This window comes from Tigriopus californicus, chromosome 5, assembly GCF_007210705.1.
Source record: "Tigriopus californicus strain San Diego chromosome 5, Tcal_SD_v2.1, whole genome shotgun sequence".
NCBI lineage: Eukaryota > Metazoa > Arthropoda > Copepoda > Harpacticoida > Harpacticidae > Tigriopus > Tigriopus californicus.
This window is the reverse complement of record NC_081444.1, coordinates 8474303-8495323: the sequence shown is the minus strand read 5'-3', so window position 1 is coordinate 8495323 and position 21021 is coordinate 8474303. Positions and strand designations below refer to the sequence as shown.

The 21021-nt window shown below is 40.4% G+C and overlaps 1 protein-coding gene across 1 annotated transcript; it reads right to left on the bottom strand.

The window, feature by feature from the left end:
- Positions 1-833: 833 nt before the first annotated feature.
- LOC131881049 (homeobox protein GHOX-7-like) lies at positions 834-8993 on the bottom strand. Its single transcript, XM_059227807.1, has 2 exons — positions 7710-8993; positions 834-1407 (listed from the first exon to the last, which is right to left on the bottom strand). The coding sequence occupies exons 1-2, from the start codon at positions 8401-8403 to the stop codon at positions 932-934; spliced, it is 1170 nt and encodes a 389-aa protein (XP_059083790.1). The 5' UTR covers positions 8404-8993; the 3' UTR covers positions 834-931.
- Positions 8994-21021: the final 12028 nt, after the last annotated feature.

Here is a 21021-nt window from a genome sequence, read left to right as displayed (position 1 = left end):
CATTTATATCTTAATGCAATGGGATTAATGAATGGGAAATTTACATGGCATTTGAGGATGATCCTTTCTTTTCATGATTCTAGGATGTAAAAAAGTGATTCAATGGAATGGAAAGAGCTTTTTAAACAAGAAGTGTAGAAAAAACCCACAAGCATTTCTACAGGGTGTTTTGGAGCCCATTCAAAACTAAATCAGGAGTAAAGAATGTGCACGAATTATTAAGTCTATCGAATGTGTACGTGTTAAATGTTATGCCCCTTTCAAAATCATCTCAACGACTAGTCCAATAATTTAGCTATTCAATGTTGTTACAAGCCACCAAGTGCATTCATTAATTTTGAGATGACTGTACTTTACGTCCCAATGAAAATGGACTGGACACAACATGGAAATTAATTACATTTTGAAAGCTCGTAATTGTGATCAATTACATTTCTTGAAGCCTTTCTTGTAATCACTCATTTTTTGACATTTTTCGAGAAATTGATCAATTTGCTGCCACTCAAAGGTTTGTGCACACTGCCACACTGCTGTTGTATGTAGAGCAACGGTTTCCTCTCCCAATCTGTTTTAACCATTGGTTTGAATCCCTTAACTTCCCAAGTTCAAATTTTGTATGCTAATTCAAACCTTAGAAAATTCAATGTGTGACCTTGCTGACATCTTCGAGGGCAAAACAACTACGTCGATTATCATAGCACTTCGTGGTTACGATAATAAAAGAAAATGTAGAAAAGATGAGTAATTGAATTAGTAAGTATCAGTAATGAGTAATTGAATTGAACGAGGACACATGATTTTCTACCCCGTATGGAAATATGCATACAATTTAAGGACATACAATTTCCAACCAAGACGAGTTCACGAGCGAGGAGAGCGGAGGATCAACACACAGCAAACACGAACTTTAATACTGAGATGGCTCATTTATTCAACAATCAGAATTATTAGCGGAAACTGCGGGTAATGTTGTCCCAGAATTATGAAATTCGGACTTTCTCTGCGGGGAAAAGGATCTTCTGGAGTCTTGAGTGGTTATGGCAAGGTTAGATGATTGTACTAAAGATCCTCCAAATGACGTGTAGTTATTCAAAGACGGGAAAAGCCCAATCGAGGGAGAAAAGAAGGGTCTGTGGGCCATTCGTATCTTTTCTATCTCAGCTTCTTGAAGTCTTTTGGATTTCGCTCTTCGGTTTTGAAACCATATTTTCACCTGCGTTTCCGTGAGATTTAAGTTGTTTGAGAATTCTGCCCGTTCTGCAATGGACAGATATTGCTTTTCTCGGAACTTCTTTTCTAAAGCCATAAGCTGCTGAGTAGTGAAGGGAGTCCGCGGTTTTCGGTTGGGTTTGTGCTTCCGCAAAGTACATCGCAGTGGTCCAAGATGAGGCCGCGGCATATCGTGTCCTGAAACAAAGGCAACAACAATAATAAGACCGTTGATTCTAGCTTCTTGACTATCTTGATGATCGCCTGAATTGAATGAACAAAGCCCGCCAAACAAAGAAAATTCCTTTATTTCATCCGTTTTTTTATCCATTTTTCAAAAACAACCGAATGTTGAAACTACTATTCCGAATCTTTCATAAAATACAGATAATCGTGTGCAAAATCAATTATTGAATGCTACAACGCGTAACGAGCGATTAAAAGTTTGAAAAACCCTTTGTAGTTCAAAAGATTTGTATCACTTGCAGTCTTTCCATTTCAAGTTTCCTGCTTTCAACGAAATAACATTTTCCAGGGGAACCAACAGTAAGCTTTAAAAGTTCACCAGAAATCGGTGAAAAACTTATATCAAAGAAACGGCCACCATGATTGGAAATAATTTCAAGGGTTCCCCTGATAGCTATGCCGGTCTTGGCAATGATATTTCCAAAAATTGCAGTTTGGGGGGCCTCCCTTTAATAAAGATTCGTTAACAATGCACGTTATCTGTTTACTTTTTTTATTTTGTCTAGCTTAAAAACAAATCAATTTTGAGTACCCACATCAATGAGGCGCCTTTTCCATTTTCGACCAAAGTTATGAAGATTTATAGAAAAGCAAGAAATTGGATTCGAACCCTCTGAAGCTAGTGCAAAAATAGATTTAAAAAATGTTCGAGGAAAGAGCGTGCAATGATTGAGGTGGACCTTTTTTTGCTGAAAATAAACCAACACTCCACATGCTCTCGATGACTGCTGGACACACATGGAAATAATGAGCATGATAGTGACTGAAATATAGACAGTACTTCTTCTTGATCATCAAGTCAGTGACAACAATCAGTTTCCTTCATAACCATTCTGGTTCCAATTTATCATGAAATGTTGCGAATTTTTTCTTGGCTTTGAAGCTAATCTTGCCGGACTTAGCATCTTTCAGGGCTATTTTTGAGGAGGCAAATTAAACTCATGCAAACGGTTCTCCATGTTCTTTTTTTGCCTTAGTAGTTCATTCACGCGAACAACGAAACTCCGCTGAACTAGGTCTTATAATCTCGTCCGTGTCACGAGAGGCCATGAAACGACGCCTGACTATTGAGCCATTTTGAGTTAGCTTGCTGGATAGCTAGGTGGGTGAGTGAGTGAGTGAGTGACTAGCTAGCCAGCTAGCTAACATGCATCCATCCTCCACAAGGGTTGGCTAGAGTGAAGGCAAAGCAAGCAAGACAGTCAAGTGCTTGATAAAGACATAATTTGCCCAATTTGCGACGCCTTAGCCGACTTTTCTTGCCTTGCCCCGGAGCAAGCTATTCAAATTAGATCCAATTAAGAGAATGGCGCGTTACTTTCAACTACCTTGACAGAGGGGCATATGACCAGTAGATATGAACTCATTCACGTCACATTTAAACCCTCGCTTTAGCTTGGGTCTCTATCTACCTTGTAGTATGAGCACTTGTAGAGGCCGAAACGTGATGTGCTGCATGCGGGCCGACGGAACGTACGAGGTGGATAATGGACTTAAAAGATCTCTCTCCCTCGGCTTCTCTCTCTCTCTCTCTGTGTCCACGTTTGGGCAGTGTGATGATTGCTGCTGTGACGGCGCCGTTTGCGGCTTAACTTAGATGATTATAGAGTCGTGGCGATCTACAATTTCTGAGTTGCATGATTTAGCTTCAGGCACCTGTCGGGAAGAGTCTTTGTTTCGCATTCACTTTGAGCAGAAATTAGTTAATCTCTGCTGCGAAAGTTGCGTTTGAAAGAACGGAAATGTTCGCCGACGAGATCACTCTACTACGTAGCTGGCAATTGGGAACGAGTCAAAGACACAATCAATTGGCTAGTTTCCACTTTTTGCAGCGCCGGGAATGTCGATATCAGTTCCCAAAGATCACATTACTCCTCTGAAGTGGAATTCCTTTAGCAAAGGCGACAACAACTTCATTCCATCTAGTCAGATCAGGTATGCTCCGCTTGATGAGATTTCGCTGCTAATGCAGACACATTCATTCGAAACTATACGAGCTCCATCAGCCAACCCGGCATGTGCACGCGAGCAAGAGGTTCATTAAAAACATTAAACCAACAAGTGATTTGCTCCATCCAAATTGGTCACCTTAAAAATCAATTATATTTTGGTGTTGATGCTTACGATGCTTTTCGAGTTTACCATGGAGTGCGTGACTTTACTTCAACGTTATCTTTGATATCAAACCCTCGAAGCCATACTTGAATTTTAAAGCAAGTGCTGTTCATTGAGTGATCATTTTCTATATTATTTAGGATTTAGTTTGTCCCTCGATGATGGATGATTTGTGCGACGGTTTCCGTTATATCGGAAGTTGAAATGGAATTTCCACATGTGATGTATCAATGGCGGGATCGTACTTGCATCCTATGAAACTCTTTTGATGTACAACTTCGTGACAATGAATCTCTTCATATCTTTGAAACGCATTTGTATCGAGGCAAGTGTGATAAGTGGTTACTGGTTGAAACTGAAAAGTCAAGGGACTAGCAATTCCAGGAAAAAATTGACGTTGCTAAACAAGCCGATCCAAATTTTAGTCCCTTTCTTAAAATAGTATTTTTCTTTTGGTCAGGCTTGGGTTGCTCCAGTGAGAGAATTCCACGGGATGGCAAAATGAGATCTTTAGACTAGAGCTCTAGGACCAGAACCGTCACTTCCACCAGGCCAGTGAGATTTTGTATATTTGGCAGTTTGGCACGAAAGCGTCGGGTCAATGTGTCTAAAATGAATTACCATTGTAAACATACAGTACTTCTTGGAAGCAAAAAAAAAACTCACTGTCATTTCACTATAGCCTTTGCTTAAACTATTGCTACATTATTACGAACCCTGTAAAATCGATCAGAAACAGTACATTCATTATTAATCACCAAGAATATGTATTCTTCAAATAGAAAAGTCCTAATGGAATACTTATGCAGTTTCAGTCAAATTTGAAAATTTAGAAAGCGTAGAATAAATAAAAAAATGTTCGGTCCCAAGGTAATAAGACAGAAACGATAGAGAGCTCATACTTGAAATGAATTTCCAGAGCTGATCGAGTGTCCGTTTTCGAGATCCACGGGAAATTACTTTAACCACCCTGACCTTGTATCGACGTTCCAAACAAAAACGAAGAATATAGTCCTCAGCCCTATCCAATCTAATATTTGCCTTCAAAATTCTGACAAAGCCTCTACAACCTTGACATGATCGATTTGCTTGATTTATAACCATACCGGTTAATTGTTTAGTTCAAAACATGCACTTTAAACAGGATTTAGGAAAAAGTGCTAGGGTGGCGTTTCAAAACATTGTTGAGATTCTTAACAGAATAAAAGAATTCACTCATTGTAATTGCTTATACATTACAGGTACTCACTTAATGAGTATTTAGCTCCAATATTTATTTGACTCTTATTGGTTTGCCTGGCGTGATTCGTATGTAGCGCTTGCTCAAAACTTTGAGCTCACCGATGCAGCTCAATTCTCAGTTTGAGTAAGGTTCCACATGGTAACACGGGACCGATCCAGAACCCATAAAAAATAAAGGATACTAATAGTTACTCTTCGGTTCGGAAGCTCAAGGGAAAAACAAGATTGTTATTAACGAATATTTCCACCCTTCAAACAATCGTTCAAATCACTTGAAACATGCTTGAGATTACTTTTACAGAGTTTTTGCCAAAGAGTGAACTTTCATTTAGGCTAATTCCTGTTCAAGTGTTTGTATTCCTCCAAAAAGAGAAACATTCTGCTTTTATGTCCTTTAACTTTTTATTAAATCATTTCGAATCTACAAAGGTTTATAAACTAGACCTTTCTATGAATTGGAACAGGCCTGTTCAGATTTTTCTTTTGTCATATCCAAGAACTTTTAGAAATATGGACTGTGAACGAGCTACCAGCCCAATCGGCCTGCTCTTGATCATAGCAACTCTGAGCCACTTTTCGACTTAAAATAATGTTATACGAAACATAAATCCCTTCAATTAGAGGTAGGTCCATTTTTTATCATATGCTTGTAAAGTGGTTTGCTTCGAAGTTATGTTGTCAAAAGCTTTTGTAGCTGACAAGGGCAGGCCGAAAAATCGAATTTTAAGTAGTGTTTACTTTTTAACTTTGGACACCGTACGTCCCCTAAGCATAGCTTTGGGCTCATATTTGGCCAAGTTCATATATTCAACACGATCTTATGGTCGTATTAAGTGCTTATTTGGAATAAAGTGAATGATTTAGGAGAGAATAACTTTTTGCTTCCGTTCGCAGCCACATCTCTAGAAGTCCGTTTTATATGTCTTTGATTTTGAGAACATTTATCACCTTTTCGGCATGGCTCAAACCCAAACAAATAGCGTCATCTAGTTATTTATCGAAGAAATATTTGAGGAAGAAAGCAGAAACGTTATGGGAAGCCATGTGTGCGTGTCTAAACATTTTTTCCCCTTTTTATGCACATTGAAAATGCAACTTTCATTTCACTACGACCAATAACATGGCACACAACATGAGGGTGTTGCGGAAAATTATCATGGCAACGGAAACTTGTGTTCCGTTCATGTCAGATACCTTGTAATATTACTGATAGTCTCTCATCCACTTTTGATAAAATAACTTTTAGACCGTATCCAATTTCAAACGTCAACAAAGGTACTGAACGTTAGATACCCCCAATTTTAATTCTACTTCAGACGACCTGTTCAACCATGCCATCCGTGTCAAGCACAATGATGACTGCTGATTGGTATTGGATTTTTTTCTATCTATGTAGGATATGAAATCAAATAACAACACTAAATTTTGGCTAAGTCTTTAACCCATACATTGATCGATCCTAAAAAAAACATTTGCCATACACATATTTTATGACTCTAAAATAGGGCAGTTTTTGCTTTCAATGCTTGTGAACCTTTCCAAGGGCTATTCGGCCTGTAATTAGTAAAATTACATTAGCTGAAAAAGCTGCAGATTAACTTAAGTTAGAAGGGCGTTCGATAAGAAATATTCTTTGGAGAATTTTTGATTCAATTTCGACAATTGATTTCGTTGCTTACATGGACAGCTGGAGCACTAGGATTTCTGGTCAAGCAGCCGTGTCTGCTTTTGTTTTCAATAATGCAAATCTGTTATATCCGCGAACTTTGATTGCTTGTCAAGTACTCATGTTTTACATTCCTTGGCATTCGAATGCTTCACTAGAAAAGCATCATAGAAATACGTTTTAAGAATTTCATTCTTTGTGAAAGAAATAATCCATATTTAACTTATATGGACAGATTCACGCCTATGACATACAATATCCCCTAACACAAAAGCAAACAATGAAACTAATCTTAGACTATGATCTATTTAGATCATTACTGATATTGTAAAACTTTTTCAACTATTTTCCAACTCTTAGATTTTCTGACGGGCCAATTTGGTTCTAAGGTCAAAAGGTGGCATTATGTACTCGTATGTAAAATCTTCGCAGTTACTTAATCACAAGAAAGTGATGGACTGGGTCTTTGGGTTTCTTTATTAAAACAACCCATTGAATTGGGAGGAAGGGTTGAAGAAGGCAAAAAGGACGAGTCTCCGAGCAATTAGACCAAAGGGATCCAATCAAAAGAACTCCATAGTTATCAATCCTTCTTAAATAAACTCAAGATCATAATTATTTGATTAAATAATGATTCATGATCTACCTTTCACTTCCTGAACCCTCAAACCGAAGGTTATTCGAACAGATTGAAGGCCTTAAAAGTGAATAAGATCGATGCTTTTTTTCTTCCTGAAATATGCTTTTTTAGAAAATACTTATTCACATAATCCTGTTCATGTACTGGTTGCCAATGTATAAGTAAATCAGAAAAACATAGACGCAAAGCAATTCAGGATGAATTGACCTTGTCAAATCAACCACTCTTGCAAATTTTTCGCACTCCGAAGACTTAGCATATAGCATATAAACTAGTTTTGGATGGCATAACAGAATTGAAAGATATTTCCGCTACTAAACTGTCTCTTTAACGTGAAGTTATGTTGTATTTAGCTAATTGGCAATTCAAGAGGGGGAAAGACAAGAAAATAAGTGATCCATCAAGGCGTATTTGACTTCAACACCAGCTCAGTTTTCTAGTCAATGAATGCGAAAGTGACCCTCAAGTATCTGAACAAAATCAATACTATTGTGCTACCATTCATTCGATATGGGAAGGAAGGAGCGAGAGAAAGAGACAGGCAGGCAGACAGATCCAGAGAGAGATTGAACTTTGTTCGGGTCAACTTACTTCCCGCAAAGAGCGTTGAATTTGTTGGCGCACGGAATTGGTGGGAGGAAAGCCAAGTGAACGGCGGTGTTGATGCTGCCGTCACCGCCGCCCTCGAGGGTGTCATTCCCGTATAAGAACTGTTCGATAACCGTGACCATAGTGACATTGGTGCCAATGGAAAACCCAAAGGAAATCTCGGGTGCAACGGAATAGGATGACTGAGCTTTTCAAGTGTGCTTTCGGGGTCGGATAACTGAGATGAATCAGCTAGCGTGCCAACGCCAGCATCATCATCGCCACCATCCTCGACGTCATCCTCATCGATGACATCGTCTTCGTCCTCTTCGATGTGGACATCCTCTTCCTCGTGATGGGACGGTTGTGGTTGATGGTCATGTTCTTCCTCATCTTCATCACCAGGCTGCTGCTCCTCCTCGTCGATAAGTTCTTTGTGTTCCTCTTCACCTTCTTCGTTCTGTTCTTCATCTGACTGATTTTCCACGATCGCTTGGGAATATGGCACATTTGAAGCTTCCTCGGTCTGATATGAATGCAAAAATTTGGTCCTAGTTGTGGCTTGCTTTTTAGATAGTAGCGAATCGACGCTGAATGGAGAAAACCGTTTTGCTTTGTCACTCAACTTGGTGGAAGCTCCCGTGGTTGTCTCTTCATGGCTTGAGCGCTGCATTGCTTCGATGGTTTCTTCGATCATGGTTTGATTTCACTTCACTTCATTTCTTCCATACATTAGTATCTTCATTTCCCTCATATAGATCTAATGGCTGAACAAGCAAATCACTAACTCTCCACTTCTGCCGTATTATGCAGAGGGAACATCTCAATTATCACAACGGCAATAACGTCGGGAGGAAAAACTGGGAGTCTTGTCATGCGGGAACTTGGGCGAGTTTTTCTTTCCCCTCTTCGTGCCCCTCTGTACTTGATGATATTAGTTCTGGCGAGCTCCGTCGTGCATTTCTTAGCCCAGGGCGAACAACGCGGGCCAACAGCTTTTTCCCACTGCTCAGTCAGTCACTCAGCCAGCAGCACCCCGGTCCCTTGCTTGGTCCGTCGGTCCTAGTCCGTCGGTCCTAGTCCGTCGGTCCTAGTCCGTCCGTCCGTCCGTCTGTTCGTCCGTGTTTCCGTCAGGCAGCCTGCGACTCGGGCTTTATCTCGCCTTGACGCGTAGGGAGGAGTTATGTGCGCCACATACGTTTGCCACCGCTCCTCAAGCGTTCAAGAATCTAATAGGCGGTATCGACTTAATGAGCGTGACAAAGTGAGTTAGTTGATACTGGTTGAGATTCTGTTTCGAGGAGCAGTTTCCCCTTCTCTTCCTTCTTCTTCTTCTTCTTCTCCTTCTTCTTCCTCCTCCTCGGTCCTCCAATTCTGAGCTCTGGCAGGCCCGACCTCGTTACGACTTACGAAGCTTGTGAATATTGCACACTTAGCATATTGAGCGTTGCTTGCCTGCTATGTTAGCTCCTAACTCTTCAACCAAAACAGTTTGCATTGGGTGTCGGCAATGATTTCCAAATCGCATATCCACCCTAGACAGAGACAGTCGAATTTAGGGTTAGTAAGTGTCGAGATTGTTCCGCCTCCTAAGTCAATTAGGATACTAAGAACGGTTAATCATGGGTTCAAGGTTCACGAAGATAGCTATTTTGTTTCACGAAAAGAAGACCTCAATGACTTTCTGTTAACGCCATGAAGTCGGCTCGAGTGCCAAGTACAGCCATTTCATTTATAGACACCTCTAATCAGACCTGGCTTCAAATAACTTTGAAGTCTTGTAATTTTTTTAGATGGCAAAATCTTGGTTGTTATAGCTTGCTTGCCAAAATACTTTTAATTCTTCGCCTCAGGTTCTTTACGTTTATGCCTAATCCATCAATAACTGTTCAAGACTAGACATTCTCAACGCCAAGAGAAAATGTCGTTTAATGAATACAAAACGATGATGAAAAAACAATGAGAAAAAAATCGGTTGAATGATCTATTTTTGCCGTTGAGCTTTCATACCCACCGGGTAATCCATTCAAGGACCTAATGACGAAACAGGTCTCTCTTTGGTCCTTACAAGTTTCTCAGAACAATTAACAATGACTCTTTTATACTGTTGCTCCATATCGAAAATTCTTCACGTACGGGTCAGAGCTCTGACAGCCTAATAAAGAGGAAGGCAGTCACAAAGCCATACTATTTTTGTTTACAAAAGACTTCAACCAGGCATTGCACTGGAACTTGAGAAACCGATTCGGTGAACAAGTGGGTAGCCCCGGTAGTCGGTACCCACTCGATGGAAACGGTGGCATTGGCGCTTGGTAATCATTCGGATATTGACAATAGGTGAACGCTCTAAGAATACCATTGAGGCTATTTACACGCCTCTGGGCCTGACAATGGCCTAACACCCCTAGCCAGTCTTTTGATTGCCTTATACTCTTAGAGCAAACATCTCCATTTTATATAGATGTGTTTCTCGATGACAGCAACTCAATTAGTGCTTGAACTCCTAAGTGTTTGCATCCAATTATCTCCAAAGTAGGGCATTGACTGAAAAACGCCTTTATTAATTTTTAGATGAACAACGTAGGTATTTGAGATGCTTTAAAGACGAATATTACTCGGTTAACACCTCATGGATGTTTATCAAAAGAGTTGTACTTTGTATAGTTCATTTTACCCTAATAGTTTGAGGAGAAGCTCGACAAGAATTTGGGTCAAGTTTAGGTCCAGAAACCCGGTCAACCGATTATGATATTCGGTGGACTAGAGCTCAATTTACCACGGAGGGCTTAGAAGAGAACAAATTGCGTGTTGGTGCGACAGTTTTAGTCAGGCTCGATTGTTTGTTGGTATTGGTGTCACTTGTGCTTACTCATTTCAAGCCTGTGTAACATGGCTGACCCTTTCTTCATGGTACCCTGTTTTTAAACCACAGAGAGTAAACGCGTCTATGTTACAGATATCTACAAATGCAATATTCCCCTCCATTTGCAGCTGTTGGGAGTATTTATGAAAAATACTGAAAGTTTGTGCCCGAACAATGGTCGAAGCAATTCACAACACTGAATTAAGTTCGAAGTAGATAGTTTACTGAGATTAATTTAGGAAAAAAAGTCTTGTCTAATTCTTAATGTAATTGCGATATATATCTTGTTATCTGGTAAAGAAAAAAATGTTTGAATCCATGGAGCAATACTGAGGCCAAGACCAGAAAAGGGTCAGTACTAACCTCCTAAAGTTTCAAATAAACAAGATGCAATGTCTCATTTTTGCTTGAAATACATTTTTACAGTACGTACGCATGGCAAATTATCTATAATCTCAAATTGTTGTGTGTATTTGATCTTAGATGAGTTACTGGCAATGCATTGAGTCTTGATGAACTGTTTTCATTTAATGTTGGCATCGGTAGTTTTGAGAAAGGTATAAAAAGAAAGCTAAATACGAGTACGTTGTGTTTTTTACAGCACCTCAGATGAATAACCATGAAGCAATCCATTGATTGATGGCTGCGCCCTGTACAACTAGCAATTGCTGACCATAGTCTTTCAACAGCCGCTCACGTACAGGGTCACCAGATCTGGAGAAAAACCCCTTGATTCTGAAACATTTTGGCAAAATATCGAACTATGGCTGTGGATGATTATTTGGAAAGAATTCGCCAGATACCTTATATCTAACATGTAATGACACTTAACCCTTAATAACAAAGTTGTTGTGTAATGACTTCACTTTGACACTATCAATATGCTGTTGCTGAACTCAGATTTATTTTCATAATGCAAGATTTGGTCTAGCCGATCTGTTTAAGAGGAGGCTATTGAATAATCTTCTCCCCAGGCTCAGTGGTATTAAATTCTAATGCCTGAAGTTATAAGGACCCTTATTTGCAACGTCAGACAGCCCAAACAGAACTGGAAGACGTACGCTAGATTGCTAAATAAACTCCTCGTGACGTGCCATGAAAGCGATTTCTTTACCGGACATTATGTGACCCAAGTCACTATTTGTACATAAAATTTTGAAAGAATCAGCCAAAAACAACACACACGCTTTATATTTCAATGAAGAGGAATCGGCCCAATCGGCCCTTTATTTGATAGAGGCTGGCTCAAAAAGCGCCTCTGAAGTACAGAACTAAAACCATATTTCGTGCAGCGTACGGGGGCTATCATAGCAGAACTCTCCTTTTCATCGGCTATTGCTTGATATGGAAGGCAAAGTAGCCCTTACAGCCCAACAGAACTTGTCGGAGCCTATGTTTTGACAAGTTTATTTCCATTTTTTTGTGCAAATTCAGTTGATTCTTAATGCAAATTTGCTGCCAATAGGACACGTCCAGTGAAGGAAATTCAACGAAAAATGTGGTTCGAAACCCTGATTTAGGGGAGGGAGAACTAAGACAAACATCACTGTCAATTTGAAGGATCCGCCCATTGAATTTTTAACAATCAAGTGATTTTGAGTAAGCTGTTTGGTGTAATTCGGTGAATGCACTATCAAGTTGGCTCAATACCAAAATGCTATTTGCTTAGACAAGCAGTTGAAATGAAATAAATGTCAAAATTCAATGCATGCACGGTATGGTTTGGTTGGACATGATGTCTTTGATCTTACTCCATGGAATAACTTCAGTAATTCATGGACGCGTTCACTTGACAAGCCATACAAAGACCATATTTATTTGCAACTTTTGGCCGGCCTTACCTGTAAAGGATCAACAGAAACTTTGACGTGGCCTGCCCCACTATTCACTCTCTATCTACCTCTGTGGTCGAGAAAAAAGAGATTTGGCCAACAAAATGGTGTAAGCAGTTTTGGATTCCCTCTCTTTTTATTCTGTTCTTTTTTTTTATTAAGCGTCTTCTAGTCCTTTGCTTGCTTAGTATAACATTACGATTTTGCAATGAAGAAACAATAGCTCCTTTTAAAGAAAGTTTCACTATAATTGGCTTATTTGCCAAGGGATGTTGACAAACGTTGGCATTAATGGACTTTCAAATTTCTTACATGTGAATAAATTCTAGTGAAAAACGTTTTGGGTTAAGCAATGAAAAGATAAAAACATAAACAAAGGTGTCCACTGCCTACTTTTTAAAATAGTGACAAGTGGCAGCACGATTGAGACCAGGGATTGAAGGAAACATGAAAGAGAAAAAAAAACTACAAGATGAATCTTTTTTTCTCAGAATTCGACCCAATAAATCATTTGCCCCAAGGGATTTAGTCAAATCAATCAAAGTGAGACCAATTTCTGCCAGCCAAAAATGTATAGCCCTTGTTTAGTTTATCAACTTTACCAACATTTCATATGCCTGAAATGTTAATGACAATTTAAAAAAAGTGCTTAGAATTATCTGAAAGTCCTCTTCTTATTTTCACAATGTTGGTTTTGTTAGCGGAACTCTTTTTTCATTGCTCGTGTTCTTGTTTGCAACAAACTGAATTGATTATTGCAGTTCTTCACATCTTATACCGTGAGGCTTAACGTAGTTTGTTGAATTATGTTAATTTGATGCAGAATGTCCTCTAGCGCAATTAGGAAGATCATTTTTGGAGATCGTACGCTTGAGGTTCATCAGACGTTTTAGGTATCTAATAACCTTTAAGTGATTTAATCAGTGTCAACGTAATTTGAACTTACTTTTAGGGCAAATTTGGAACATGATGATTTCAGGGAACTGCTTTGAAGCACGCTGACAACAATGTCTGCCCCGTTTTCATTTTCCAGCTTTCTTTTAAATGGATAGGATCATTTCATCTCGAGAACATCACATGATTCTTTTTTATATTTGAATATTAGGGTCAGCAGGGTTAACCTCACCTAGCCAGTAAAGTCGGCCATCACATCGCCCATTCTTTCAAAGCGGCAGTGTCGTATCCATATCAGATTAGTTCTCCGTATGAGGTGCGATTAGAGTCTAAAAGGTTCATTTAGTGTAGGTCCGGGGAGGGATTTGAACCAGGGACCTCTTCTACCTTAGGAAACTGCACTAGCCACTAAGTCAAGTCTTCACCACCCAAAGGTTAACTTTCAACAACAGGGTATGAACCCACAACACCTGAGGAGAAGATTCTTGCGTTTTTACAAGGATTACATTCCTTGCAGCGGTCAGAAAACCCGATGAAAACCCAAACATAAAAAAAAATCAGCATAGCATGTCACTAATCAACCTACATTTCATGATCGAATCCCTATTCTAGATTTTATGTGGAGTAATGCTGGTATTTTTTGGTGCACTGATATGTTTTAAGTCATGAAAATAGATTTTCAAAACAAATGATTATCATTGCAATAAAGAATTGGCCTGCAAAGTGGAATCAGACTATTTGGCAAATGTTATCCATCAGTTTTTTCAAGAGCATGAATAAACCTGTCGGTCATGTTAATCGTTCAGTATTTTCTAGCCCTCGTCCTATGGTTAAATCTGTCTTCTAATCTACTTAAAGTGTCAACGATTGATACTTTTAATGATGCAATAGAAGTCTAACAATTGGCGAAACACTAAAACACTAGAACCAGTTCAAGTCAAGTTTGATGTGTCAATGACGATGGTTGTAAAAGAGAGGCAGAAATCCACCTGAATACATTAATTATACAACAAACACATGAAATGATAGCAGAAAAACATGTAGAAATTGGGAGTTTCTTGTTGATGGATAGAAATGCATTGCGATACGAGATGCGTACTAAACCATATATATTCAGACGTTAACGAGATCAAATAGAGATTACGACAATGGCTGCTTTTCACTACTGGGTTCGAGTCTGTTTTTCCTCCGACGTCAGGGTGACTCCTGCTCGGGAATCGATATCGTAGGGTAACCGAGGGAGAGGTATCTGCCAGTGTTACAATTGTCAGTTCTCTCACACTAATAGCTATAGATGACCTACGAGTGAGAAGAAAAATTCCCAACTGAACCCGATCTTTCCAATCAAAAATGCCCGAAAGCTACCTTCGCCCAAATAGGCCAAATAGATTACCACTAAAAGTTTCGTTTCATAAAGCTTAAGCCTTTTTTCTCGTCATGATCTACAAGGTCTCACCATCAGCTAACTCATCAATCGTATTTTCTAGATTACGTTCAGAGAAAATATAACATTATGAGTGAGCTCGTTTAAGTTCTACTGGAATGGTGAGAATGTAAAAGAAGATCAACTCTAAGTATTCTTTGGTTCTGGAGTCGGCCGACATTCAAGAGAGCGAAAAGAAATGAAAGGGAATGGAATGGAAACTACACAACTTCTAGGATGCCTTTAAATTCTTATCAACTTCAGCGTCAGACCTTTGTCATTCACCAGGGGGCACATTCAAGGATAATTTGAAGTCTATTCAAGATGTTAATTGTATGTATTGGTGATCCAGTGGGGTCATTGTTGGAGGTTTCTATGGGTAAGCGTACAATGCATTCCTCATGATGTGAGGCAACTAATGTGGCCGAGCAAGCAAGAAGCTCGGACCGAGCCCGAATGGACGAACCCTACGTACACACATACTACGTACGTATATAGGATAGGTATACAGTACGTACGTACGTACGTACCCACGTAGCCACTCCAGCCAAGCAAACCAGTTCATAAAGAGTCATTTGAGGGCTTGTGGGCTATCTTTTAAGCTTCTTGTCGGTGGATGGTATCGAGTCAATTTGTGTGAATACACCCCGAGCGAGTAAGTATTGTTAATTTGTGTGCATGCAACTTCGTCCACCACATTTCTGTTTCCCCCCCCACGTCNGAGTCAATTTGTGTGAATACACCCCGAGCGAGTAAGTATTGTTAATTTGTGTGCATGCAACTTCGTCCACCACATTTCTGTTTCCCCCCCCACGTCAAAATTGCTTTTCTTATCTCGGAACCAAAACAAGAACGATGGGCATGCTAACCCGTAGTAGTAGTGCTGACTTAATCTGAACGAATCGTCTCTCCTGAGATTTGTATCTTGACTCGAATGCAATTCGCGCCCAACCCCGTCCAGTGTGATTAGGGATCCTCGTAATTCTTTCGGTCAAGGACAACATGCATTCTCGATGGCGCCTGATCTGCGTGGTTTTGAATATTATTTTGTCAAATGATGTCCAACGTGCTCATGTTTGAGGCTCACTTAGAGCTGGCTGTTTGATTTGCTGACTGGTTTACTGGCTGGCTTTGGTGTTCATAAACTGATGGTCGTTTCCGCCGAGTTCATCTAGTTTGGTGAGCTATCCGATTCACGAGCGATTGAATACAGTGAAAGTGAGTGCGGTCGATTAGGGAGTAATGGATCATCATTCTTTGGCTGGAAACCATTTTCAAGTGTCGATCGTGTTTGGGGACACAAACAAGTCAATAGCTTGACGCCAGCCGAATTAAAAGCAACTATTTGATGGCTAGGGGGTAGCCACAGTAGTACGTAGGTAGGTAGGTAGGTCGGTAGATAGATAGGTTTGGGTCTGTTCGAGTGGCTGGCTGAGCTTTGGATGCTTGTTGGCTTCCCTGCTTTGGTTGACATTCCTTAGAAGAGCAATAGGAGGAGGGTTCGTCGTCGTCGTCGTCGTCGCTCCTTCTTCAATGGTCGGTCGGGTTCTTGTCGACTGGCTTTGAAATGCGTGCAGCTGCTTCTGGGAGTCAATGGAGTCAAAGATACAATTCCGAGATAGTCTGCCTATTCACTGACTGAAAGCGGCAGAAAAATGTCAACCTCTCAATAAGCAAACAGGAGAGCGTTCTTGAATTAAGATGGAAATACAAAGATACGTACGTACTCGTACTTGCAGGATATGAAGTGAAATAGAAAAGTCAGGGAGCTCGTTCTCTCGCTCTCTCTTGGCTCTCTCTTGTCTCTCTCTCCATCTGTCTACTGATAGGATGTGCGTGTTCAACTGAGCTAATTCTTTCCGACATTGGTTCGAAGTTCAAGCACATTACGGAAGTAATTTAAGAAGTGTGGACACAAATAGTTGCATGCACTTGGAAAGAAGGCATTTGTTTTGTTTTGTGACTTCTGGATCTGCTCAGCAGACAATATGTCCCGTTACCCACGTGTTCTTCGCTTATCCAAAACATGTCCAAAATGCTACTTCCGTACTTATTGGCTCTCTGCCTTTCTCTTTCTTTCTTTCTTTTTTTTCTTTCTTTTTCTCCCTCCCTTTCTCTCCTCTGCGTCTTCATTGTCACTACTGAATTGTCTGTTTCCATTACAACTCAATGTACAGGATTTGGAAAATATTTCATTTCATCTCATTTGTTTACTTGCGACTCGCGTCTATGTCCTTGTTTCCAGTTTAGAATCTAGGCTTAAGCGTTGAATGTGTAGCAAACGCAGACAAAGCCCTAATATGCACTTAAGCTGGAGCTCGTTCGAACCCAAATGTCATTGATTCCCAATAAATTGTCCCGACTTCGCTCCACAGGTCAAATCCAATTAGGAGACGGCTACGCTTCCACTTCAGGAATGACAGAGCGGTCATTTATTAGTGCCACTTAGAAAAACGTTGAGCTCATTTAAGATATTGACTGTCTAGTACTCCATTTCAAGAGTTCAACTAATTGGTTTGGCTCTCACGCTTCTTTCTTGGGCCAAGCCATGCTTTTGTACCTGCTTGCTAAGTTCCGAATACTGTCAACGTGGTCACTTTTAAGTTTTTGTAATTCAATCATTGCCTGCCTGAGCCTGTGTGCCTTCCTTCCGTCCTTCCTTCCCTCTCTCTCCATTCCTCATCCTCATTGTCGTTGTCGTTCCTGGCTTACTATTAACGTAGTGACAGAACCAAACTTTTGATGGAGTTTTGCCCCTCGTTGTTGGTCTGAAGGTATAATTTTTGCGCAGTGTTTTATTCAAAGCTCAAGAGCCGAAGTTTGCACTGCTGGGCTGCTTGCACTCAAATGAAAATTTACTAATCTTCACGACAGTTGATTGACGGAAAAGTTGCCGCCCTAATTCAAGAGCATTTTGACCACAGATTCATTAAGACCGAATTGACTTCCAGACACTCGCCAACGTCTTCATTTCATTGAGCATTGAGCAATGAGGAGTGAGTGGTGCTTACTGCACCACCAACTAACTCCTCTTGGTCCAAGCGACGTCGCTAAAGCATTTGTGAGCTTTAGTGAATGGCAAATCAAAAAGGGAAAACCTCTTTGTGTATCCGTTTGAATGGCTCAATACCCACTAGGAATTCGGACGATTATTCATCCTATCGAAAAGAGTCTGTTAGAATTCCTTTAGAATACCAGCTCTCAATTGACCAAAAATACGACAGAGAGTCGAAAAGTCAAAGAAAGCGATTGAGTGCCAAAGGATATAGGCAGACGTGATAACTGAGTGCCCGCTTAGCGAGAACGCGAGAACGGGGGCAAATGGAAAGAAAAGACAGAAACAGACGGACAGACGGACAGACATACGATAGTACTACCAGCTAGTCCATTTCACTCCATAGTGTATAGATATACTGAATGCACAAAGAAGAAGTACGTAGTAGATTGCCGTATGTGCATCCCAGAAGCTATCCCTGCTCGTGAAGGAGAAATCCATCGGATACATTCACTGTACACTCACTCCGTTGGTCTATTTCTTGGCGTATTTTGATCACTGTATTAATTCCTTGAGCTCACAGAGAGAAGAAGAAATCAAATTTTAAATGTCATCATCAATTCTCTTCGAAAAACTAGACCTGTTAACAACTTCGGTGAGAACCTGTTGGCAGGTTGGTAGGTAGGTGGTAGGTGGTGGTGGTGGTGGTGGTGGTGAGGATCTAAGCTCTATCTAAGCAAGGAGGAGGACGACGACGACGACGAGGAGACGGACGGCCACGAAGTCTTCACCGACGAGGGGGAGGTTGGTTCGAAGCATTTCTAGCCAGGGGATGGCCACCCAAGATGTAATTTAATTGTCTACCAGAGACCCGAGGGATGAAGAAGGGGGGTCTCTCAAAGATGAACCAATGAAGATAACTTGCGGACGTTTAAAGAGAGTTGAAAAACCATTACCGTTAATGACGAGACTCTTGTCTCTACTAAGGCCACCAACCAATCTACCAGCCTCACAGCGCAAAAGCAGGTAGAAAGCCAATGAAGGCATTTCAATCACCTAAGCAAATTTTGCCCTCACTTTTGAAATTGCCAATTGGAAGGAATTAAGGCAACTATTTCCAAATCACTACCGCCACTAATCAGCTCCAAATTGAAGATCTAATCCACAAACCAGGAGCAATGGTCAGACCTTTATTCCACCTCGATACGAGCAGCTCCAATGCAGGCAAAATTTGGTGTCATACTACATTTATTTATGTGAAATTGAGTAAGCTTGAAAACAACTTGATCCCTCTTGTTCCGAATGAAAAGATCTTTGTGCTTTCACGCAGTAAAAATAAGCGTGTTAGGCAGTTAAAAAGCTAAATCAGCTCATTCAATCAATAACTCATCTAATATTATCGACTGGCGAAACTTTGGCGTTTACGGTAGGCACTAAGTCTTATAATCCAGTCATGTGTGTGTATGTATTTTACACACCATAGTTTTGAGCCCCGTAATCCTGTGGATCAAGTGAATAAAAATCCCAGACCAAAAGAAGAAAGGAAATGAGTCTCCCAGAGCTTCTCTTATCAATTTCTAGGACACGTGGCCTGATATAGCCGAGAATGGGTCGAGAATACCATTTGGAATAACCTCCAAGGAATGGTTAAGTGGATTTCAGAGGAAATGGGAATGATATTTGGCCCCGAACATTTGGATTGAAGATCCAAGCAATACCATTTGGGAGGGATTTCACACGAAGTGTTAAACGATCTTTCCATGGATATTTTTTCATACTTTAAGTTAGACATTTCCGACGCAGAGCCCGGCAGTTTAAGTGCAAGAGCGAAATAATTCTTATTTGTGATGTAGCTAAAACTTTCTTATTCACTAATCCAATAAACGCCTCCTCCGGAGAATATCGCCAAAGTGGTCTTTGATTAAGTAGCATTATCGAATTTTGAGGAAAAACGGCCATTCCAGCATTGATTTGTACATTCCAATGGCCGCACAACGATGCGATCTCTCCGTGCCGAGCAATATCTTGTGCTTCAGAACTCTCTTCCACATAGAATGTCGGGCTCTGTTCATCACGTATGGTAGATGATGGTCTTGCCACGTGCACGTAATAATGGTTAAGATAAGCCACACTAGCCGGATTGCTTACTACTGGCTGCTTTTCATCCCTGAAGCTCGTGCAAAATGAGATTCATTCCTCTTAACTCGCTAAAGGATCTTGGAACGTATGTCGGAGATGAATCACATCAACGCCAACACTATTGCCATATAATGCTCGACACGTTGGAAGTTTGGGAGTATTGCCTTTTTCATCAAGATTGAAAACGATCGACTTTGACGAATACCAATCCTCGTGTTTTATCGTGCTCGTCGCTCAAAGGTGCCGTGAACAAGAGAAAGTTCATAATTGCGAGCCAACGATCTATCCATCCAGCTATCCAGCCATCCAGCCATCCAACCATTCATCGAGTTGTTCGTTCACCTTGGCTTTTGGATATTCTCATCGAACGGATCAAGGACGGGAAAAGTCGCCAGTCTTTTCATCATTGAAAAAGTGCAAATGAATCTCGACAGTTGTTGGAAAAGCATCCCTATTCACTCACTACCTCGAATCAAGGGACTTCTTCACAACCAAAATGAAAGTATGAACTGTATATCAACTAGCAACTATCACTTTCAAATAGCGGAGAACAAATCCGAATTCTTGGATATTTTGAACAGCGATATTTATCATTCCATCGTTTTCGAACCATTCCTAGGGACATATCTCAACAGAGCGCAGAGTGAATGAACGAATATCGTTTCCAACGATCTGTTAATACTCTGCATGTGTCTACAACCGAAGAGTGAGCCATTTGCGATAGTATTGAATAATAATTATATGGGGAGAAAGACTCAACATGAGGTTTATGATGACTCAACATTCGCTTTCAATAAGTTGTTCCTGATAATGATGAAATGCAATTACAGAATCCTTTCAAACACTGATAATCATCTGAGATAGTGGAACAAAACCTTTTTGGGTGGGGAACAGTCACATGGGACCAACAGAGACGGAGCAATCTCTTCTCATTCGGAAAGAAGAGTGGCAAACAAAAATAAGACTCGGAGTCGTTTCAAAAATGTACATATGTGTGTATGAATGTGAGCCGACCGAGAAAAAGTTCACTCGAGTTGTTTAAACAATGTTGATGCGCTGATGTGACACTAGTACTTTTGATGTGACGCCTTTTGACTACTGATGGTACGCAAGTGTTTAGTTTGATTTACGGAACTGACTGTTTTTCGAGGGTTCTACAGCTCAGTTGT